The 25258-nt window shown below is 34.9% G+C and overlaps 1 protein-coding gene across 4 annotated transcripts in view; it reads left to right on the forward strand.

Annotated features, from left to right (window-relative positions):
- The window catches only part of RFX3 (regulatory factor X3), a 110147-nt gene that overhangs the window by 74073 nt on the left and 10816 nt on the right, over window positions 1-25258 (forward strand). For 3 of the 4 annotated variants that reach the window (XM_039566878.1, XM_039566876.1, XM_019282007.2), the window contains exons 5-11: window positions 11157-11231; window positions 15249-15430; window positions 15996-16115; window positions 19263-19384; window positions 20599-20711; window positions 21497-21612; window positions 22209-22363. In XM_039566878.1, coding sequence (XP_039422812.1) covers window positions 11157-11231; window positions 15249-15430; window positions 15996-16115; window positions 19263-19384; window positions 20599-20711; window positions 21497-21612; window positions 22209-22363 — 883 coding nt within the window. The remainder of the gene's footprint in view (window positions 1-11156; window positions 11232-15248; window positions 15431-15995; window positions 16116-19262; window positions 19385-20598; window positions 20712-21496; window positions 21613-22208; window positions 22364-25258) is intronic. The other variant, XM_039566877.1, reaches the window with a different exon arrangement.

A 25258-nucleotide genomic window follows, 5' to 3' on the forward strand; every position in this document is an offset into this window, starting at 1 on the left:
GCTTGCAAATAATTAAATCTCGTATGTTAAATTTTAACAGTTTATAATTTTTCTGAATGCATAAGAAAAATACAGTGTTGTTGAGTGTAACTATGTTAGATGTAAATGTTAAATAACGTGAGTTACAGATCAGTATCTGTAACTTCCCTGCATTTAATGAGTTTTTCTGCCTGATTTAGTTTAGTTTTGGTAGGTTATTTCAAAAAAATTTCTAATTGTTCAGAATACTGAGATCCTATGTTTTAATGCTTTATTCTTACTTATCTATGGTGTATCTCCAAATTCTGTTCCAGATTAAAAGCTCATTGTGGGAATATCTGACTATGGGAAGACGCATTCTGTTACTATTGTGGTATAGAATATTGTGGATACATAAACATGAGCACACAGAACCTTACCTAAGAGCTTACTCTATATTTCAGTTAGGAAAATGGGTTTATACTAATCTACCTTTGCTGCATAGCCCTAAGGAGTACTTTTACCTCATTCTTCTGAGTTCTGTGGTCTGGATGTAGAGGTTTGGCAGTAATGGGGAAGAGAATTGTGAAACATAGGGTAGCAGCAGTTTTAAAATATGGAAAGGAGATAAAGCATCAATAATAATACAGATTCATCAGTATTCAAAAAGGCAATAAAGTTAGGGGACTTAATTTTTAGGAACTGATGTAAAAATACTGGATAATTCAGATGATCTGAAAATTCTCTCCTTTTGATTCTTAAGGTGATTAGTATGAATAAATAAAATTTTTGGTACCATGCAAGAAATTATTACTTTATCCAAACAACCCATGCAGTATTATTTTCTGAAAACAAAAATTGTGAAGAGTCATAGTTCATGAATAATATAACTGTCTCGCTGGAACCTAGCAGGAGCTTTCACAGCAAAAGAGAATTTTATACTTGAGTTACAAAAACCAATGTATATTAACATTTGCCTGTATTTTACATGACTTAATAGAAGAACAGAGTTTCCGAAAAAAGTGTCATTCCTCTTTCAGATTTCAGATGCTTAACTGACTGTGAAAACAAGTGAGGCTTAAATGTATCCAATAAAAACAAATGAGGAGTAGTAGAGTTACGCTGAAGTTGAAAATCCTAGAATTATTTGAATATCAGAACTCCACACTATATTTTGCAAATTAAAAACTGGTTTGATTTTTTTTGAAAAATTAAAAGTAGAATTTGCCAATATTGAACAAAAGCTAAAGTTCATGCCTTCAGCAGCAACTTTCTCTCGCTCTATATGTCAATAAAATAACCTGTTTTAGTTGCTCAAAATAAATTCTATGCTGCTGTATCAATTCAGTGTTAAGAATAGAAAAAAATACTGCTAGTTAAATGACAATTATTAAATTGCATTTTGGCACTAAAATATTTTCCTCTGTTTCTTTGAGTGTTATTTCTTCTGTATAATATAGTTCTATAGGTATGATATATTAGAGTACATCAGAAGTACATTTCTTGCTAAGGATGTGGGACATAACATGATTTTAGATCATAATTTTAGGCTTCATGTGTCTCAGCTGAAATATTCAAGAATTAATTGAAACACTAAAGGTTCAGTTTAAACTCACTTGAAAGCACTAAGTCTGTTTTAATTTTACTAGGGGGCATAATTAAACTGAGTTAAATAAAGCAATGTAGTACTTTAATTGGATTGCACCTTAGATAGGTAGAGCTTGTTTCACTTGTGATCCTCATTTGATCTTTACCATCATAACTTTTTTCATTCTTGTATAGAGAATTTATTGGAGCCATCAAAACAACTTGTATCCAGACTGGTTTGCCAGCATAATACACAGAAAATTTTTCCAAATTTTGAATTAGTTTGGAGAATTTTCATGTAGAGAAAAAGGATATAGAAATTAATAAAAATCGGTTTACTAATATATGTGGTCATCACAAGTTCTCTTTATTTTGCCTTAGAGGTATGACTTCTGTTTACTCTTTTCAGCTGATAACTTCACTTGTTTTGTCATTTATCACCCTCACTGATCAAATCATTACATTCTGTAATAAGCAAATTAATTGTATGAATGAGCTTATCTCTTTCTGATACATCTAGCTTAAGTTAAAAGAAAGAAAGAAACAAAAGAGTTTCAGGTTAAAAGTCAAATGTATAAAACAGGTAAATTTTATTAACTGTCTTTCAGATAAATTAAGAATCTAATTGACTCTTCAGCAGGTATGCGATTGGTTTTATGCAGAATTCAATAAAAGGCTTTTTAACTTAAGTTTATTTTCACTTTTTTCTTCATGGTTTAATGTAATTCTGAGTTCTGCTTCAGGATTTTAATAAAGAGCTAATATTTTGGTTGTAATATTTAATTTGTTTTAATTTTCTGTCAAACATTCATACAAAAAAGCTGTCCTTACTAAACTATAGCATGTAGTAGTACTGCTTTTATAGCCAAAATATCAAGACTTGTGATCTGTCAAAACTATTCCAACATATATATGGTAGTGGTTTATGTTGGTATGCATTAAGAACATTTGTTGGCTTTTTTTTTACTTTTTTCATTTCCATTGATTTCACTGCTTCTTCCCATTATATCCCTTACTGGCCTATTAAACTACTTCTCTACATGCTAAAAAGGATTTTTTTTTACTAAAACAGAAAGGCATTCAGATTACAAGAACTTCTGTATAAGATGCTCAGTAAGCTTTCCAAAATTATCATTTTCATGTGAGTATGTTTGTGGATTGGTGAAGAACATACTGTGATTGCATTGAAGAAGAAGTGATTTAGCCTAGCTGGATGTCTATTTGAAATGAATTTGCATGTTGAAACTTGTATGAAAGAGTCATCTGTTTGGTTAACTGGTAGCTCTCATTAAAGAAGAAGCTGCTATATTGAAGGGACTCTCCAAAAAATTGGATTTCCATGTTAATAATGAAATATAAATCACCTTCCATTTTTTTTCCCAAATGTAAACACCCAAGATTGTTCTTGTGATGAAAGAAGGTGATCTAATCACCATATTTTGTAATATCACGAGGTTAAAAAATTCATACAGTTTCTAGTAATAAATGTGTTGTTATGCTTGTCAGTCAGTGAGAGGCTCCCATCTATTAGTCTTGTTCTCTAACAAGCTTTATGACTGATCCTCAATTTCCAGTTGTCATTCACCAGTCATCACCAACCATAGGAGGTCTCCACTCACGCTGTTACAGAAATTCATCGTATTTCAGTGCAAATCTGCGTGAAAATAGAATCAAAATTAATATGGATATAATGTAGCACCACAAACTATTAGTTCTGCTAGTAAGCACAGCGTGCAAAAGTTGATATTAACTTTAAAGAAAGGATGGTACCTGCCAAAAATATGTTGTAATTATTGGAGAGAGAACAAGAAGAAGTAAGAAGGCCCAATGTAAATACCATATCCTGATAATGCAGTTCTAGTGGAAGTATTATAACTATTCCAGAAAAACGATCAAATCTTCCATTAAAGGCAGAAAGGTTGTAATTTGGATTTAAATTTGAGATGAGGTTTTATTTATTAATTTCTTTCTTGGTACAGGAGCTTTTTCCTCCTCCATTCCTCAACTTTTCTGATAATTTTGATTTAGCTAAATCCATTTTAGCGTAAAATAAAACATTTCTGATCAAATCAAAGATGCACAGACTTTTATACAAAAAGGATTATTAGATCATTTGGTCTGACATCATATAAAGGCAAGATATTTACTTATCATTTCTGCAACTGAGCACAGTGACTTCTTTTGTGTAAAAAAGGTATCAGGTGGATCTTGTGCCTTGATAAACCTCTGCCTTCTTCTGCTCTGTTTTTTGCTTCAGAGCTGTGAAGCATCATGGCTTCTCCCCCTCTCTTCCAGAGGTTTGAGTGCAGCAATGTCACCAAAGCAATTTATGTTTCTCTCTGTCCCTTTGATTGCCTTGCTGCTCCACTGTAAAATCTTGCATTGAGACTATGTCATCTTCACAAGACAAGGAATGTGGGGGGAAAGGGAGAATGACGCAACTGAGGTCAGCCACACCTACTCCGACTGCATTCTGGCTTCATCTGTCTATGCTCCTTGCTTCTCCTCTGGTACAAGCCAGCCTCGTTTTCTGCATAAAAGCCCTGTAGCAGCTATAGTGTTTCCACTTTCGGCAGTTTAATGTTTATTCTGGTATTTGTTTATCAAAAAACCAAGTTGTTGGAAACTCACTTTATTGCAATGTAATATTCCAGTTACTGATTTTAAAAGATTTTAAGAAACACAATTTTTTAATCATAAGATGTCAAAAATAGGTATCTTTCAGTCCATGGGAAGAATTTCTGTTAATTCTTTTTATTTAAAAATGCCTTTTAAACTGGATGCCAGAAGACTTGACATGATGCTCTCAAAACAGTCTGGTTATCAATGGCATAGATGCATCACCTTTCTAAAGGACTACTGCTTTTCTTTGTGACTGATTAAATACACATTGGTCCTAATATGGCCACTCTCTCTATCTAAGGCTGTCATGCTGTGAATGTTTTCAAGTTTAATAGCAATCTGAATTGAATTTTCTTTTTAGTTTCTCTATTTTGGTTCTCCGGTGTGAGTAATTCTGATGTGTTTACATGTGTTTTTCAATGTTAGGTGGAATGTATATATTTTAAAAGTCCTTATGATGAGATTGACAAGGGATTTTTTTGTTTTGTTATCCAAATGTGAGGGAAATGACCACAGAGAAAAAGGTTTAGAATATATTTAAAGATGTATATAATAGACATTAGGTATACAAATAACTGGATGATCTGGGGAAAAGATGGTAAATTGGTCTGTTTGACCCTATGTTTGAGAACTTCTAGCAAAGAAGATTAACATAGAATCATAGAATGTTGAAAAAGGTTTGGAAGGGGCCTTAAAGATCCAATCTGGATCCAAAAGTCCAATCCTCCCTGCCATGGGCAGGAACACCTCCACTAGACCAGATTGCTCAAGGCCTTATCCAACTTGGCCTTGAACACCCCCAGGGATGGGGAATCCACAACCTCTCTGGGCAGTCTGTTCCAGTATCTAAGTACCTTCACAGTAAATAATTTCTTCCTAATATCCAACCTATATTTCTCCCCTTTCAGTTTGTACCCATTACTGTACCCATTTGTACCCATTGCCCTATCACTGCAGTTCCTGCAAGAGTCCCTCTCCACCTTCCCTACAGGCCCCCTTCAGATACTGGAAAGTTGCTGTGAGGTCTCCATGCAACCTTCTCCAGGCAGAACAGACCCAGCTTTCTGAGCCTGTCTTTGTAGGGCAGGTGCTCCAGTCCTTTTATCAGCCTCATGCCCTTCTCTGGACTTGCTCCATGTTCCTCCTGTGCTGGGACCCCAGAGCTGGATGCAGCACTGCAGGTGGGATCTCACCAGAGCAGAGCAGAGGGGCAGAATCCCCTCCCTGGCCCTGCTGCCTACGCTGCTTTGGATGCAGGACACCTTTGGCTTTCTGGGCTGCCAGTGCACATTGCCAGCTCATATTGAATTTTCATCAACCATCACCCCCAAAGTTTTCTCTGCAGGGCTGCTCTCACACACTTCACCCAACCGTGAGGTTTGCATCAGCCCATCTCAAATGAGTCAAGGTCCCTTGGGACGTGGGCAGCAGTGTTTCAATTGAAAATTTGGGAAGGAAAAGGTAATCTGACTTAACTCCAGGCATTTTTTATTTCTCCAGTCTATGACTGCTAGGTGTGCTTTTTCTCCCAAATGACTCTATATATTCTTTTGTAATCACTAGAGAGCATGCTGTATTCATTAGTCAGTATGCAGGCCTTATGTACCTACAGACTACTGGTGGGTGTGCATTTGCAGCAGGTGTTTGGACCAGCATCTGTTATGTATATTAGAGTTTCATATTTACAATTAATAAGGGGTTTTTTTAGGAAAAAAAAAGCACATATTTTTCTAAGTTTCTAAGGTTTATCAGCATTCTTTTAAGGTCAGTTTTATGTAAAATACTGCACTTATTTTACATCTTTTTTTTGCTCTTCTTTTTCTGCATATTTACATTTCTCTCATTCCACAGACTTAAGGAAGTATCTTTCTGTTTGTCTTCATAGTATTGTTTCAATATGTTGAGCAAAATTTCATAGAACCTGTTTGTAGGTGTCGCTACAGCTTTTTCTATTGACAGGAATGCAAATCTTTTAGATTTAAGTCTCCCATCTGTGTGGGCTGGATTGGAGTTCTCCTCATGTGGTCAATACAATTTCATTTTCAAGCTTCTTTTTCTTGGGGAAGCTTGTCTGCCTAACACAACTCTCTGGAACAGGTTTCAGAAAACAGTATGACATACGTGAATACTCTGTTCTGAAATAGAACTGAAAGGCGCCATAAATCATGCATGTTTGTGGCGTCCTAAAAGGGTGAAAGTGTCACATTTTCAAAAGCCCTGTGTCCATTTATCCTGTATTTTCAGATTAGTTCTGCCTTATTTAGGTAGGCACAATTGCCACAAGTACCCAGGACTTAGCTAGCTGTACCAAATCAGTCTTTCTTGCATACATACGATGAATTAGTAATTCCTTCATAATGGAGCATTGTGATGATAGCTGCTTTAGAATTTCACTTCCTTTAAAGCCTAAAAGGGTGAACCTTTGGAAGTGGATAAAGGGCATTGTGAATGAGAGGTGCCTGTGGAAAAAGAGACAGGAGCTATCTTTTTTCATCATGTTGCAACAATGTATTGAATTCTAAGATACCACCTGCCTTCCCTGCCGCTGGTGGAGGGCGGTTTGCAAATGCAAACAGATAAAGAAATAATTGTAGGATACCCAGATTAATTACTATACCAGGACTTCAATTTCTGCAAATTGTTTTCTTTTTTCTTGTCCTGACCTCCTCAGAGCAACTTACTATAAATATTTTGTACTAAGTGTTAAATTGTTAGTTGGTCGTGGAAATGGTTAATTGAATCATATGGAAAAGCACTATTTCTTTCTTCTTCCTAAGAGGAAGGGAGTTTTTTTCGAAGTGGGTTTGGGATAGGTGTTTGCTATGTCTGTGCTATATGCATCTTAGACTATTAGGTATAATTTGTTTATCTAGTAACATGTTAATGAATACTAAGATATAACCTAGGAAAAAGAGTCAATAACTTCCAAATCAGTAGATCATGTAAGGATTACATTATAGATGCATATACTGGGCTCAAACTTCTGAATTTTTTGACCCCAGGAGAATATCCTTATTCCTTAATGATTATGTCAGAGTATAAGGCAGTATTTTATCTGTCAAACAAAGTAAATTGAAAAAATTCACAATCATAGTTTTCTCATCTGTAATGCTCTTAATTTAGTGACTGCCCATGTTTGTAACTGTGCAAACTGATTAGCGTTCCTACATGTAGTGTAACATTTAACATGGTTTAGTTGGAATTGCAGTGGAAGTGATAATGTACATTTCAGTTATCAGAACTTTTAAATGAATGTCTTAGCCTTATTAAGAGAAAAATGGGGGAAGTATGACTGAGCACATATTCAGATAAGTGAAATTCTTGTTATTTAACTTATCAGATATATATGTAGTAAGTTATGCCTGGAATATCTCACTGCTTATTGTTAAAAATGCCTGGGTATCAGTCTTCCTTTTGTGTTTACACAGAATATAATTTTAAATGTTAAAATTACTTTCATCTTTCCACAAAATATCATAATAATACACACTGTATTACCTGTGTAGTTATTCTGTGTTTGTGCTTAAGTGCTGTTCTGAATAGAGATGTAATGTTCAGTTTTTCTAGAGCCTAAATAAAAGTCCCTGGGCAGAACTTAGAACTTCAAAGCTTGAAAGAACAGATCCTTCACATAAGGAACTTTTTACTTGGGTAGCTTCTATTTCCTGTACATGTGGTACTCTGTGTCACATAAAACCTCTTGAAAACCCAAAAGCTTGGAAGAAGAGAGTAGAAGAAAATAAAATATTTCAGCTGTGGGGGACCTACAAGAATTGTTTAGCCCAGCTGCCTGAGCACTTCAGGACTGACCCAAAGGTAAAGCAGGTTGGGGGCACTGTACAGATGCCCCTTACACACTGACAGGCTCAGAGTATCATCAGGCTTGACCAGGCTCTCTATAAAGAAATGCTTCCTGATGGTGAATCCAAACCTCCCCTGGCACAGCTTTGAGCCATTGCCACACATCTATCACTGCATCCCAGGGAGGAGAGATCAGCACCTCCCTCTCCACTTCTCCTCCTCAGGAAGCTGTAGAGAGCAAGGACGTTGCCCCTCAGCCTCCTTTTCTCCAACCTAGACAAGCCCAAAGCCCTTAGCAGCTCCTCACAGTGTCCAGTCGTTCCACCATCTGTCTTGCCTTCTGCAGACACCTTCAAGGACCTTCCCATCATTCTGAAATGGTGGAGCCCAGACCTGCAGCCAGCACTCAGGGGGAGGCCCTGCCCCAGCGCTGGGCACGGAGGGCCGGTCACCTCTTTGGACGGCCGGTGACGCCGAGTTTGGTGCACCCAGGATGGGTTTGCTGCCCTCCTGGCTGCCAGGGCACGCTGCTGGCTGCCGCGGAGCCTGCTGCCAGCCAGCACCCCCAGAGCCCTCTCTGCAGCCCCAGAGCTGCCCCTCTCCCAGTTTAGCCTCGTGTCTGGCATTTCTCTATCCCAGGTGCAGAATCTGGCTTTTTGACTTGTCATTTGCATGTCACTGGTGATGGCCCAGTGCTCCACTGTATCCAGATCCCTCTCTCTGCAAGGACCCTTGTCCCTCAAGAGAGTCAACAGCACCTTCCAGTTTGATATTATCAGCGAACTTACTAATGGTGAATTCAACTCCTATATGCAGATCATTGGTAAAAATACAAACACAACTGGCCCTAGAATTGAGCCCTGCAGGGTACCAATAGAGTGAAACAAGAAGTAGCCATAAGTTTTCAGAAAGGGCAAGTGAATCATTTCGTGTCTAGAAAATCTGTCTTCAAATCAATCGTATTTTATGCTTAGAAATAGTTAAGAAGTAATTTCATAACCTACATGCAAAGAGGGTTTCTGGCATTGTAGAGACATCTGTCAGATAAAGGTGAAAGTTCATTTTATCAAAATGAAGTCTAAAAATGGTGAAGAAAATAATTAGTAGTGAAAGCCATTTCTCTTTAAGCTTGTCCTAGTAGAATATGGTGGAGACTCATTTTAAATATAGATCCCATTTTTGAGTGTGATAAATAACATGTTTTAGTGGTAACCAATGTCGCTTGGCTTGTGTTATGCAGTAAAAGTGGATACAGATTTTTGCCTTCAGTGGTCATACTGATGAAATCTACTAAAAGAAACTCCAGCAACAAAAAAACCCCAAATGACAAAAAGCCCAACAGTTAGCACCAAAAGTCATGGAATCAATATGGCAGTGAGGAATGAGCGTCATCTGTAATGCCACTTTTCTTTTTAAGTGAAATGACTTCTTTTTAACATACTGGTTCTCTGAACAAAGAAGGCCACAAGTTGCAGCAACGAAATGAAAGTAGGGCAGTAGTGGGAATGAGCAGAAGGCGGTGTAACCCCAGTGTACAGTACTGCTGTGGAGAAAACACTGTGGTACATGTGACATAACAGTCAGATGTAGGATTTAAATGTTGGTACAGTCTTCATTGTTTGATTGTAGCATTTTGTTAGGAAGAGAAACTCTCTGGCAACAATATATAGTAAACTGACCATATGATGATCTTTTCAGCTTGTAGTTTTTATCTTGCAGCATGCTTTTAAAATTTGCTGTGTGACTGAATACTTTGACCTCATAGTATTTGCCACTGAAGCAAGTTGGTGAAGAAGTCACGCTGTTAAAAGAAAAACATTATTGCCAAGCAAGAATGTTTCCTTACGTAAGAATTGTGTATAGTTAATAATTTACCTTTTTTTAAAGACTTGAAAAGCAAATATTACACAGTTAAAAGAAATTACTCCTCACAGCAGATACATTAAAATACTTGTCAATTGCCCTGGAAAAAAAGGAGAAACTAATTTTACAGGTAAATTCAAGTATCAGATGTAGTAATTTTCAGTTTCTATTATACAGAGAGTAAATTCAGCCAAAATTGATAAATTATGTCACTAAAATTATGATTAGTACTGTGATATTTGAAGTAGGATAGAGAGGGCTCATTAAAAATGTTTACAGAGATAATTACAAGTGTTTTTAAAAAGTGTAAGTGGTGGTTTCCATTGCTTTCATTTTGGCCATTCATTGTAGCTAATAATTGTGTGCCTTTTCTTACTGTGCATTCCATTGTCTCTGTCATTTTCATTGTTGGTTTTTGCTCTTCTGGCCCCCGAGATAAATTACACTTAGGTTTTTTCTTTAATATTGTTGTTACCAAACTGATCAAAATCAAAATATCCATTGTTATTAAAAAATAAAAGAAAGAAAATGGATGTGAGAGTAATCATACCTTTGCATTTGAAAAAATTCTACTTTGTATTTTAGTAATACTGTGTTTTCTTTTCCTTTTTAAAAGCAAAATTATTGTGAACAAATCTGCTTTTCCAAAGGCTGGATCCTGCAGTCTGTGTAACTCCTGACTTTCCATTTACTTTGACAGCTGGGGATCTTCAAAGGGTGCTGACAGCAGTAAGGGTTGATGTCCTGTCCCAGTGAAACTAATAGTGGTGTAAAACCTATTGCCAGTGAAGCTAATGGTGTAAAAACCTATTGAATTACTTTGGTTTGGGATTTGAATCTGTGATTTCAGATAGTTAAAGTTTTGTTTCTAATTCAATTCTTATTGCAAGCTCTGCATGTCTCTTCCTGATCTAGTTGAAGGGAAAACATATGGAGGCCTTTCTCAAAATCATGTAGGGATTTTTTTATTTAACTTTTTTTTTACTTTAGTGATTATATTTTTGTTCAGTCTGGGTTATTTTTATTTCAATGCAGCTCACCAGTAATTCTACTCCTTTGAGCTCATTCTGAGCATCTTGGAAGGTAAAATGAACTTTGAGGCTGTGATCCTGCAGTATACATACAAGCAAAATGACTTTCTGACCTCATTGAGGAGGCTTGTGTTCACTGGGACTCTAGAATGAGGCCTTTTAATAAAATATATGCCCTAGCCAGGAATAAAGCAGGCATTTCTGTTGATCTATAAGGAATCTGTCAAAACTTCTCTGATCAGGCTTTTTTACTATCCCATCTTGAGTCCTTTTTTTAATGACATCTATTATCAGATTGAAATGGCGATTGAGACACTGCAAAAGTCTGATGGTCTGTCCACTCACAGAAGCTCTCTTCTCAACAGCCATGTAAGTTGTCTCTTCTTCACATACACTCTCTCTTGCTTGTTCTGCATGCTTAGCCTGCCTCTAAATGTTTGTTTTATTTTATTATTACTTTTTGCTCTTAATCTTCCCATCTTAGTTGCTTGTAATCTTCTACTACACCTCCCATGGCTTTATTTTGTCAGATTAAATGTCTTTATGGTATATTGCAGAGTGTTACCTGTTTCCTATGCTCTACACCTGTGTTAGAACAAGTTAACACATTTGACTGTTTTGCGGGTTACAGTGTAAATGTCAAGCTAAGGTTCAATTAATTCTAAATTAGCTGGCTTTTGACATTTTAAACAAAGTTGTCTACATCATAAGAAGTGTGTACCATTTACTAATTCTGGGGCGTGTGAAGAGGAGGAGAAGAAACAAAGAGCACACCTAGATAATATACTTAGGTTATTCCTAGGTGTTTCTTCATTTTTTCTGACTAGAGTGTTTATTTTGAAATTACTTATTTAAGAATCCTAAGGATCCTTACAATGGCCTGGTAGAAATTGAAAGTATTGTATTAATTTGAAGTGCACAGAAATGTCTTGTTCATCTGCCGTTTACTTTGTTCTTACCCTGCAAGTCTTACAGTTAAGAACTTTTCATAAACAAAGCTAAAAGATATTTCAGCAAAAACATGATCTCCAAATATAGTGATAAGTTCACTATATGTAACTTTAAAATAAGGGAAAAAGCCCAAGATAATTTTAAACTTATTATATAGGTAATATTATTACTTTGTAAGTTGTTAGTCTTTTCTGAAATGTTTTTTTTTCTGTTGATATTTATGGTTTTGCATTTTGTATTTTTGCCATGTTGATTGGTTTGTATTCATCTTACTTTTTTTTTCCTTCTCAGCTTTACTTACGATATAAATTCAAATTCCTTTATTGCTTTACAGAAGAAATTGAAATTTAGTTTGCAGTCTGAATGTAGAATATGATGGTAGAGATTGTCCTTTGGAAATCAAATTAAAAGTGTATGCTTTAGAAGATTTGGGTTTGGATTTTGGATTTTTTTTCCTGTAGGGTTTGGTTTTGTCAAAGTTAAAATGAAAAGTGTTTTGTGGAGAATTTAGGCAAGCTTTTTTTTTCTTAAAAAGATCTGAAATTGGAAGAGGAAAGCTGTAATATAAAAAGTTACAGAAAATTATATACAGGAGGACATTTAGATTCCACCTTGTGTGTTTACAAAATAATTACTTTGAAGATAAGACAGTATCAAAACTATCATTTAAATAATAATAGATAGTATTAGACCGATAATATCAAAATCATTGTTTAAATGTAATTTTTAACAGACTGTAACTTTTTTTGGCTTTAGAAATCTGTGGAAAGACTTAGAACACTAGAAGTTTCTGCCTAAACCTCTTAGGAAGTCCATAGTCTTGGTATAAAACCAAGAAAGATTACAAGATAAGCTGGAGTGCCTCGGTAAACTGTGTTTCACTCGTTCCTTGTTCTAGGCACTATTCACAGTGTCTTCCTAATAACGAGATTTGCACAGAAGATCACAGTCTTTCCAGCTGTTAAGGCTTACAGTATTTCTTTCTTGACTGTGAATACTTTGTGAAAAGTATTGTGATAGAGATATATCTTTGACCTTTGACAAGCCTTGTACAAATTTTTGTGGCAATAAATCTTTCCTAGTTTTGGTCATTTTGAAAGAAATTTAAAACATAGATCAAGCCTACTGGATGTTTTGCCTGTTTTTAAAGCAATGCTTATTGTCTTTAAACTCAAGGACAGTATGGAGGAAGTTCAGGTGTGGATGTAGTCTTTGTCTCTTTACTTTTCTTGACTTCGCCTTCTAATGATTTGGTTTGGCCTTTATTAAAATAATAGTGGATTTTAAAATAGAATTCGAAATTGTGTTTTTAGTTAGCATACACTTTGCAGATGATAAATTAATTTGTGGGAAAATTTTAGTTTGGGATTTAAATTTTCACCCTTTGATACCTCAATGAGGTTTTGTAGGATTTTTTTTTTCCTAAATACATGCGTTCTCATTTTAAAGAGTTTGTAATTTCTCCTCTGTTTTCTTTTGTTTCTTGATGTATTTCTGCATGAGATCAACTTAATTAATTGATAGTTGACTGCTTTATAAACATTGCAGCTTAATTGAAGTCACACTCAATTTAACAGATCTGGCTCTGTAAATATTTCATACCTTTCCCCGTCTTACCAATACATTATGGTCAGTACTACAAATTTATAAGCCAGGACTCAAACCTGAATAGTTTTAGAGTTGTATTTCAGCTTGGTAGAAAAATGTTTGGGTTCTTTAAAAAGTTGCTTACAAAAATGTTTGCATTCAATTTTCTCTTAAAATCATGAATTAACTGCACTTTTTCTTCCAGGCTATAATCTATCAAGTAAGGATTTCAAGCCCTTGCTACTAAGTAACTCCTTCCAAGAGCAAAAATTCTTATATTGCACTTAACTTTTGATTTGGTTTTTTTGTGTGTTGAATAATGCAAGTTATGTTTGAAATAACATCTGTTAGAAATTCATATAATTAATGAAGTGCACTTGAAGTGATTAATAATAGATTAGAAACCATCTGGAGGAAAATATCTTTAATGCTACATACAGAACTTAATTACAAAATAATTATTTTTTGTTTGTCAGTCTTTTGGGATTGACAGAGTTTTTCCTTTTGGTGAAAGCAGAAGTACTTCACATTCTGTATTGTTGTGATTCAATTCTAGATATAATAATATATGACAAATGTTATATAAATGTATTAGTAAAAATACAGATGTAATAACAGATTTTCAATATGGATAGATTGCAGCTGTTGAAAATTATAATTACCTCTGTTTGTAAGCCAAGACAGGCTTAGGTCAGGTCACTAGTGAAATTAGTTTAATACATTCACATAAAAATCAAATGTTTGCAATTATACCTTTTCTTCAGCTTTATTTCAAAACAACAGATGCTCAGTTTGGAAGCACTTGTGAATGTTAGTACATATAAAATAATGATATGATAAGTGATGATTAACTGTACTTTTTCATTTTGTTTATTTGAAATGCAAAATTACCTGCAAAAGAAGCTAAAAATGTTATGTCTTGGAAGCATTTTCATCTTTCATCTGTATTTTTCTAGAGCTTAGAAAATTCTAGGGTTCCATGACAAGTACTGAGAAAAATAAGGAAAATGTTGACTTATAAAAAAAACTAAACCAACCAAATTTTAATGTATTCTCAGACTATATTAGTTTTGATCTATTTTGTCATTTTCCTGTGATATTAAATTCAGGACTATTAAATTGTCCCTTTTACTTTTTCTGGGTATTAGCAACAGCTAGAGGTGTTTCATGAGTGTGCTCTACTTAGAACATCCAGTGATGTTACATAAAGCCTCTTCTTGCACGTTTCTAATTATCTACCACATTACGTGAAAGGGTTACTGTTTTTCCAAGAAACTCATTCTGTTCCTTCTGGAAGTCAAAGGCAAGCAGGCTACAGCTGAAAGGGTTTGTATCCGTAATGATTTATAGATGTACCAGTTATTTTCCAATGTTACGCAGTAGCTTTTTTCTTATGTGTATCTTAATGTTTTTTAATAACAGGCAAAGAGAAACAGTGTAATATTCCAGGTTTACAAACGCATTAACTATTTTGTCCAAGGAGTTTGTTTTCTGCAATTTATGTGTATTACATTCATAATTACTTTATTTCTTTGTGATACTAACAATTTGTCTCCAAAGCTTAGATACCTTTATCACGTACTGATGTGTGATACTGAATCAAAAATATTTTATGAAAAGGACACTTTCCTGAGGTCACAAGTTCAATGAGTTTTGCTCTTTCCTGGTAATTCTGAAGATACTAAAGCATTTTTGTATAACTAACGTTTAGAGACTCTCTGAGGAAGGATGTAATTTTTCAATAGACCTGAGGAGTGGTTCCAACTGTCAGATGTTAATGCTGTATGGCTACAATATTTTTAATAAAGTATATAACAGGGGTTTTTTTCTGTTTTGTATGTGATATAGCTTCAGTGGCTTTTAGACAACTATGAAACTGCAGAAGGAGTGAGCCTTCCAAGAAGTACCCTTTACAACCATTACTTGCGACATTGTCAGGAGCACAAGTTGGATCCAGTCAATGCTGCCTCCTTTGGAAAACTCATACGGTCAATCTTCATGGGACTACGGACTAGAAGACTGGGAACTAGGTTTGTGCAATTGAAATCCTGAATTATAATAAAAAAATAAAGGTAATAATTATGCATAAGAAACTTGTCTGCTAGGCAAAATAATACATAAGACCTGCATTTAAATATTACAGTGTTTTTCTGTCAGTTCTATTTCGTCATGTTGAACAGTTTTATATTTTTTTCAAAATTATATTATGGTTTTATTTCTTCTGCTTTTGACAGTTTATGTGTTTATGTGTTGGTAACTATACTTCAGATTTTTATCATTACAAATAAATTATAGCTTGCCATTTGGAAATCACTAATAATGCTGTTTGCCTATAACTAGATAAGTTGTATTTATTTCCATTTTATTTTTCTTACTCAAGTGAAGTGCAATTTAATATGCTGATAGTATTTGTTTAAGAGAGTGAATTAATTTCTCAAAGGTAGTAAAATGACACTCATGTAAAACGAGTATGATGGGAGAGCCAGACCTGATTTGGGTGTATTATTTTCCAGTCAATGTAAATTGTAAAGTAAATGTAATGTAAATATGTAAAACTAGTGTTACTGCTCTTTTAATTCTTGCTTTTTCATAAAGGGGGAACTCCAAATATCATTACTATGGGATTCGTGTCAAGCCAGACTCTCCTCTTAATCGACTACAAGAGGACATGCAATATATGGCCATGAGACAACAGCCCATGCAGCAGAAACAGAGGTAAAGTGTGAAACATAACTACGTGCTAATAGTTCTAGTTCATCAAGTCTTACTTTTCCTTATATGGGCAAGTTGAAATTCTAGTTCAGCTTTTCTGCTGTGAAAATAAAATGTGCTGGATATGTGCAGTTGATGTCAATGACATTAGGTACAATGTGGAAGAATATTTACCTAGAAATTTGCAAAAAATAAATAATAATAGAATTACCTGTAATATGAACAGACTCTTAACTATATTGAATTCTTGTCTCACAAGCTGAATAAAAGCAGCTAAAATTGAAATTAAGGGCTTTAATTTCAAATATTCCTATTTCTTTTCATTGCTGTATTGTTTCATGTACACACTTCTTATCAGAGAACGTACTATTAAGTTGCTTGATACTTATTTCATCTCCCTGTGAAGAATTAATGTGAACACAATGGTTTGCCTCTAAGTACGTGTAAGTATGTTCCCTTAGTATCTGTTATTCCTGACAAACCTGTGAAAGCTCAGAAGTAGTTGAAAGCAGTGGCACGGGACTGTACTGGTGGTGAAAGAATGTCTGAATATGCATATTAAAAACTATGTTAAACAGAAAATTTTAGGTGAAAAAGATGGAAATGAGTAAATTTCTTTGAAATTAATTTTTATTTGAGTGGTGTCGCTAGCCTCCCATATTACCTTAAAGTAAAATACATTAGATGCATAATTTCATGGCACTGATAGATTAGCAGAGCAGCATATCAAGCAAGTCACCTTTAGAGCAATTGTTCCTCTCCAAAAAAGTTCAGTCAAATGAACAGTTTGGTATAGTGTACCAAGCATATTTTGTCTCCTTGGACACAACTGAGATATGGAAAACACAACTTCAAACTTTAACTTCGAATGCAAAGATCACTTTGATCTGAAATTATTCTACTGTCATTTCCAGACAGTACAGATTAGTTACAGCAGTAAATGGAAGTTCATGCTAAGATACATGGTCTTAACTATCTTTTGCTGAGCATAATACAGGAGCATGAGATGTCTCATAATACGTCATGTAGAAAATTCTTGTTACGAAAATCATGGCAGGATTATATAGTAAGGAGATAGATATTTACAAAATCTCCCAGCAAGCTCAATCTCATTCACTTAGAGGTTTCATTCACTTGAACTCAAAATTACATATGTGCACCTGACACTTTAGCGTGCCATAAATCGAGTCTCTCCTGATGGGAGAGGATTTGCTGAGAGTCCTTGCAAGGCGCTTAAAAGATAAAACGAGATGTCTTCTGTAGTTTCAATGCTTCTAGATAGTTGTTTATTAAGTCTTATCAGAGAAACTTGAGCCACTAGCATGACCCAGGTACAGCATGGAGGGAGGAAAAGCAGGAGTGAGAGCGAGAAGGACTGCTTATCAAGATTTACACAGCCTTTTAAAGACATTTTAACCAATAGTTACTAAAAATGTACATTATTTTTACTTTCTTACCAATTATTCAGTAACATGACTAGGAACTGCAGAATTTTCTGTCCAATCAATCCAAACTACTTTTACTGCAAAATATGGAGTGGTAGAAGAAGGAGAAGAAGGTTTAGAGAACAACAACAATCCTCCATTTTGATATTTTTTTACTCTTATCTATACACTATAAAGAGAAGCCTAAAACCTCTAAATTTTGCACCCTGTGGCAATCTTACATAGTAGTCTATAACCTAATTCACACCACTGTATTTTCTAGCTGTTGTCTGACTGTTGGTAATTTTTTCCAAGGTTTAAAGCTAAAACAGTGGTGTCCAGGGGGGTAAAAACCCTTAAGAACAGGCAGAGAAATAATCTCGACACTCTGGGTTCCTACATGCACCAAAACATATTCCACAATGGTCTAACTAGAATTATTTCTGGAAAAATGGTGCCAGTCAGCTAAACATTGTCATATCTCTTATCTTCTTGATTCACAATGACAAAGTGATTTTAGAATTTCATTATATAACTGTTAGGAGTGGATATTTCTTTTTGTATTATTTGCTTTATTATTTTAGTTAGTAACACCATATGTCTTATATAGTTCCCTTATTTTCCTTACCTAAGTATGTTTGGTGTCATTTTCTTAACTTCATGTCAGTATGTTCCTTGATTGTATCAGAACAAAATCACACATACAGCACCATGTGCAGTTAGTGCCCACTTCTGCTGTGCCCCATGTTTTGCACTTGCACACATGTACCTGCACCAGCATGCACCTGTTCAGGCTGAATTCACACCAATCCTAAGCTCTGCTGTGAGAATCTGTGAAGGTGTTGATGAGGGGTGGGAACTGCAAGGTATCATTATGCTCAATAGGTAGCTGTTACATGAAAAATACTGTGCTGTAGGAGGCTTAGTATTTAACTTCAGTGTTTCATATGTGTCTGTATGTGTTCTTATCATTGTTATCCAAGTGTATTCGAAAGTTCTAGCATGATTAAGAGAGAACTAAAAGACTGAATATTGTAATTTTCAGAATGATGGTAATGTTGCTCTTTTGTCAGCTTATTAATATTTCTAGTGGTTCTTTTGTCTTTTAAATTAGTGGTAAATTGCAGTCAATATACTTTTTTCTTGGTAGTTATACCAATTCTACCATCTCTATTAGACACATCTAATTGGATAAACACTTCTAGTCCTCCTCAGCAAAGGCTGTAGACAGAATGTGTGCCACACATCATTTTTCTTCTTTCCTTTTCTTAATTTGGGAACCTTTTTTATTTGCATAACTTCAGTATCCCAAAGTGCTTGTTTTGAAGTCTTCATTATCCTCAAACAGTAATGTTGTTTCTTCTTAAAGTAATGAAACATTATCTTTGTATTACAAAATTATGTCAAGCTGTTTGGAAAGGGATATATTTGATTCTTTTTGGTATAAATTTGGTGGTTTTATATTATGCTGTTACTAAGCTAAATTCTACCAGAAATTTGGGAGTGCTGCTGGAATACCACCTTTTTGAATTCTGTAATGCATTGTTAATACCCTAGCTTTCCTTAGTGGTTGTTTCTTCTGTTATTTACAAAAATAAGTAAGAATCACTAGATTCTTTTGTCACTTGTTCTGAAAATTTTATTTTGAGATGGAAAAACCAAACTCTGTGTTCCATTTATGAAGAAGTAAACAGAAAGGATAATTTTGTACTTGATATTTTTGCAGGTATAAGCCTATGCAGAAAGTGGATGGAGTTGCAGATGGCTTCACAGGAAGTGGTCAACAGACAGGCACATCTGTTGAACAAACCGTAATTGCCCAAAGTCAACACCATCAACAGTTTCTAGGTATGAAAGCAGGTTTTATACTGCTGTATAAATAAGAGGAACTTTGTTATCACTCTGAATATCAAGCCACACAAGTGCAATAGTTTCTTCTGAAGTTATCGTGCCCTCTTTAAAATCCTTACTCACAAAAGAACAGAAAGGCACTTAAATTACACGTGAGCTTTATGTAATATTTAATATGCATCATGTAAGTATAAAAGGAAAAATAGGGTGAGATATACTTCATATTACATAAATGAATTTGCTTTTCATAATTATATTAAGTGTGCATATTGAAATTCCTACCATGAAAGTTGTTTCCTTCATGTGCATTACAGTGATTTTTATTTCATAAAAGCCAGGGTAGGAGGATGGCATTGCACTACTAGGCAGGTTAGCCACTCCCTGGGCTGTTTTGAAAGGGTGTTCTAGTGTTGTAAGTGGAAAGAGACAAAGAGTTTCAACTGAAATCCCAAAGGTCATGTTTGAAAATATCCAAATTGTGGATTTGTTGGTCCAGTTAAGCATGTATTCCAGTCATGGAAACAAACTGTAATTTAGTTAATTGTTTATGTAAAAAGAGTCCTTGGCTGTGCTGATAGAGTGTGCTATTAGTGTAGATTGATTTGGTTGGGATTTTCAACCACCAAATCCTTTGGCCTAATTTTGCTGTTAATAAAACCGTTTGTAGCATAAGGGTAGCATTAAAATGTTTTGAATCTTCTTTTCCAGGTATGTTTCCATCCAGCATTTTTATCTTAATCAGCTTGTCTCACAGAAACATTTGTGACAAATAGTAAAAGCACACATTGGCTCTACTTGAAAGTCTAGTAAATGTCAAGTAAAAACATATAATGAGTTTATTAAGCCCCATCACACCTGGCTGCATAGAAACTCTTCAGCTGAACAACAAAAAAATTATTCAGGGATTAGTCTCTCCTGCACTGACTTAGATAGTTCCTTGCACCCTGTAATAGTCTGAAAAAGTGTGTGTTAGCTTCTCTGTATAGGTGTGGTATGTACCTGATAGCATTTTATTCTATTCAAGTATAATTTTGTACTTATTTTTATTAAAAGTAATAATTTATTTACTATTTTGGCATACAACAGGTATGAAATACATTCCTCTTTGAATATTATGACCGTTCGGAATTAATTTCTTCGTATAATCCTTAAATTTTTTTCTTAACCATACTGTAACTGGCACCTCTTTCATTATGTTGTCATGACAACAGATGCATCTCGAGTACTGCCAGAGTTTGGAGAAGTTGAAATATCTTCTCTGCCAGATGGTACTACCTTTGAGGACATCAAATCACTACAGAGTCTTTATCGAGAGCACTGTGAGGTATTTCCTAAAAAACATTTATTTTTGAAAGTTCATGACTTTTAGTGAAGGCCAGTACAAGAAAATAGTGCCAAATATATTGCAGCCATGATTGTGGTATGTGACTTTGCCCCAGGATATTTACTTATTTCATTGAAAAGGATAGCAAAAAGGGTTTTCTGGAGGATCCCCTTTACAGGGGAAAAGAATAATATGTAATAGATACTGAGAATGAAATGTCACATGTATGTTTTTCAGAATGTTAGACTTTAGATAGTGCATGCAGATACTTGGTTTAGTCAACAGGAAATGTAAATCAGGTTAGATTATAATTTTATTTTCTTTTACATTAAAAGCAGTAACTTTTTTCTCATATCAAAGAGATATTGAGACATTTAAACCACATTTGATACTGAACAATATGTCTTTTAAAATTATTTTTGAAGGTGGTTCCAACTTATATAAGGAATTATGAAAATGAGTAAAATGTCAGGTTTACTCTTTTATTTGCAGTAGCAGTAAATATTTTCTATGCTTAAATTCCTCTGATATGTTTACATAGGCCATACTAGTTCTTGGAGGCTTCCACGCAAGCCTTATGCAAGTCTCTGTGCACAACAGTTTATGGTGCTGGAAAATTTATGGATATCAAAGGTATTAAAACAGATACCATTTATAACTTGAGAATTTACAGTTTGCCTTGGTTCCACTACATGATGAAGGAAAAAAGCTATAGATCTAATTGGAGTTGGGAGTGGAGGGAAGCTGGGTAAAAGACAATATGATCTCATGTTTTATTTTTTCAGGCAATACTGGATGTTGTTGTTAATCTTCAATTCAGCCTGATAGAAAAATTGTGGCAAACTTTCTGGCGCTATTCTCCTTCTGCTCCACCTGATGGCACTCCTGTTAATGAACCAAGGCCAGTAAATGTTTCTCTTTGCTTAATGTGTCTCGTGATAATTCGAATGTGAAATAAAAAAAATTATATTAGTTTTAACTTAACAGTAATAATTTTTTCCTCCTATGATTATTTTCCAAGTTAAATTTATGTTGTCTGGCGGTTTTGTATAGCCTGGGTTTATGCCAAAGAGCAGTCTAAAAACAGTTGTGTCATCCATTGGGGTATTTTGCATGGACAAATACGGTGAAGGTGACACTTACCAATATTTTATCCACTTCTTTTAAGCCAAAAGGATCATTCATATGTCTGCACTACTTATGAGCTGTAGGAGAATTATGGAGATATTTCTTAAATCCATTTCTGTGTGAGACAATGTGTAAATAAGTTGTATTGGGTAGAGCTGAGACATCTATGATGCCTGTGTAAAAAAATACATTTTAACACCCATTGCATGTTTTTACCTGCTGTAAATCATGGAATCATAGAAACTTTAGGTCAGAAAAGTTAAATTCAACTGTTAACCTACCACTGCCATGTTAACTGCTAAACTATGCCCCCAGGTGCCATAAATGCATTATTGTTTATTAATTTGCTACGGGTTTTTTTAACACCAGCAATCTGAGTGAAATAGAAAGTCGACTTCCTAAAGCAAAGCTGATTACTCTGTGCAAGAATGAGTCAATTCTGAAATGGATGTGTAACTGTGACCACGTGATGTACCAGGCTTTGGTGGAGATTCTCATTCCTGACGTCCTTAGACCTATTCCTAGTAAGTTGAACACCTGAAACATTTGTAACGATTTTTCTGCAAGCATGTATATGGTGGAGGTGTACTTGTGCCTCACAGGACAGCTTAAGAAAAAAGTTTGAAAGTTACACAAGTAACTGTGTATAATTTATCCTCAGTTTTGTTGTGTAAGGAGTTGTGCTGGGAATTGACATATGCTTTGAACTCTAAAAGTTGGAAGATCTAGTTTTTAAGATACAGTGTCATATTAAAATTTCTTCTTTCTCTATATCTGTTATATCTTCAGGTAAAAATGTTTGCCCCTTACCCTGGCTCTAGGGTACCTGATGGAAAGAAGTCCTGTGGCCCTGTGCACTAGTATCAGTCAATCCTTCCACTAAATTCAGTAGTTTTCTGTTTAAACATCACATATTAATCTTTGATTAGTCTGAAAAAGAAATATGGTCTTTGTGATTCCATGTTTGAAGTGTTGGTCCTTTGTTCCTGACTGCTGAAATAAATTCTAATGACTGTTAAGGCAGTGAAGAATTCCTAGTCCAATTTATTATTCCAATCTACTGTTTTTTCTGTCATACATCCTACATGAAAGAGTGAGTAATTGTCCAGTCATGCCACCATAACCAGGAGCAGAGATTTCTTTTCAAATTTAATTTTACTAGAAGCTGTCATTGCTCTAGCAGTGTATTTTTATGGCTATCTTTGGTAGAAAACAAATTTATGTGAAGAAAGTTGAACTCCTTCATGAAGTATTTATTGTCTCACATACACTGTCCTAAATATAATAAAGAAATCATGTTAGCAACCCACTAAAAACCTCATACCTCCTACATATTATCTCCTTCCCATGAAAAAAAAACCAGTATTCACTTTAGAAAGTTTAAAAATATTTTAAAAAATATTAATCCAAAAAGTAGTTTTGCAGGTAAAAAAGCTATATTGTCATGCTGTGAACACCTCTTCTGCTATGGTGACTCCAGCAGTAATAAGCACTTCATAAGAATATTTGGTGGTAGTGCCTTGCAGAAAAGTTTTATTGACTTCTTGCTTGCCAGTGGAATAAAATCAGGTTTTAGCAAATTATGTATAATGCAAAAAAAAAAAAAAAATTGAAGCTGGAAATGTACAAAATCTGAAGGTTTGCCATTTACAAAGTGCGTTTTACCTTTTTTTTTAAGGAACGAGTAAGTGCTTGTTAGCAATTGACATCATTTGGGCATCTATATGTGAAAATAAAGGAAAAATGTTTTCTCAAATGCATGTAATTATTGACAGCTATTACTTGTGTAAATTATTTTGCATTGGTTTATATTTAATGTTTTACTTCTCTCGTGACAATACCATTAGGTAGGATTTTAGAGTAATATAGTGTATCACAAAAAATTAGGCAGTGATAAAAACCCCCACAAATTTAATTATAACATTTAATAGGCTGAATGAAAACTCTCAATTGCAAAAGCAAGTTAATTTCTGAATAGAAAGGTAGTGCAGACACAGTTTTTCATCAAACCCGCACCTCTCCTTTTCAGTTGCTTTTCCTGCAAAGCCTGGTAGTCTCTAGAGGAGTGTTCAGATGACAGCTATACAGCTCATGGTGTCTTCCTGCCTTGCTTCATGAGATGCATTGGGCATTGCCAATACAAGATTTCAAGGAATGGGGCAAAATCAATTAATATCAATAATTAGAGGCAACATGTCCTTTTCACGCTATTTCTTTCTTTCTAGAATTACCAATCATATTTGAATAATTGATACCTACTGTGTTTGACATTCCTGTTTTGGGGATGGTCATCAGACTGTTGGATTCAAACACGTCATCTAATCCCAGGACAAATTCATCCTAAGAGACTTCTGCCTCCTTTTTGTGAACAGTCCAGTGGTTTTCTGCTCAGAATTGCACTCACTGAGCTACCTTTGGAAGACAGCTAACGTATTTTCTTACTTTATCCTTTAGAACCAGCTAACTAAATGGCCTTTTTTAGCAGCTTTCCTTTAATGATGGGCCATCCAGGTTTCTTCTTCACTGTTAAATGGTTAAAATCTTGTGATTTTTTTAACTCCTGCTTTTGAATAAAAGCATCTCCAGTCATTACAAGAGACTGAGATAATGGCTAAAGGTTGAATATAACAAAAATGCAGCTGGGTGAAGCAGACAAATTCATCATCCTCTGTAGGAAAATAGCAATTTGTAGGGAAGTTTGGACTCTGTAGAGGAGCTGGGACTGTAAATGCTTCATTAAAGGCATGTTTATGATTTTTTTTCTTGAGTAAATGGGAAGAGAGCAGCAGCTGCTGCTCAAAATAGGGAAAAATACTAATTTGAAAGGGGCTTGAAGAAAGCATAATTTTTTCAAGTTTGGGTTTTTTTGTCTAGATCTTCAGTGTTTTTTCTTTTAGACAAGTCATATTGTTGATACATACTACTGGAGTAGAAAAAAAAGACTGTTGAGGAAAAAATGGTTTTATTTTTAACCTCTGTATTAAATTTGTCAGCTGAAATGTTTAGCACCCACAGAATGAGTGAAGAATTGCTGTGTATAAAACAACAAAATTCCTTTTCCTAAGAAAAGCAAAATGCTGTCCATTGAAGTCAGGAATAAAGCCCATCATTATGTAGTGTCTTTGACAATAGACCAGAGCTATTATGTTTTAGAATGGGCATCTTACATCTTCACAAGGGGCAGAATGGACAGTAACAAATTTGGTGTTGAGTTAGTTTCCATGATTGGTGGAGAATTTATGCAAAATACACTTCCACACCATATTATACAATTCCAGACAGGCAAAAAATTAGAGTACTGGAAAGGCTGTAAAGCTCAGTTTTGTACAAGTCAGAGGGGTTTTGGTTCAGAAGTCAAGCTTTTTAGGTGCTTATTCAAATCAAACTTTCACTAACTGCCATTGCCACATTATGTAGTG

Source organism: Corvus cornix, chromosome Z (assembly GCF_000738735.6).
Source record: "Corvus cornix cornix isolate S_Up_H32 chromosome Z, ASM73873v5, whole genome shotgun sequence".
Lineage (NCBI taxonomy): Eukaryota > Metazoa > Chordata > Aves > Passeriformes > Corvidae > Corvus > Corvus cornix.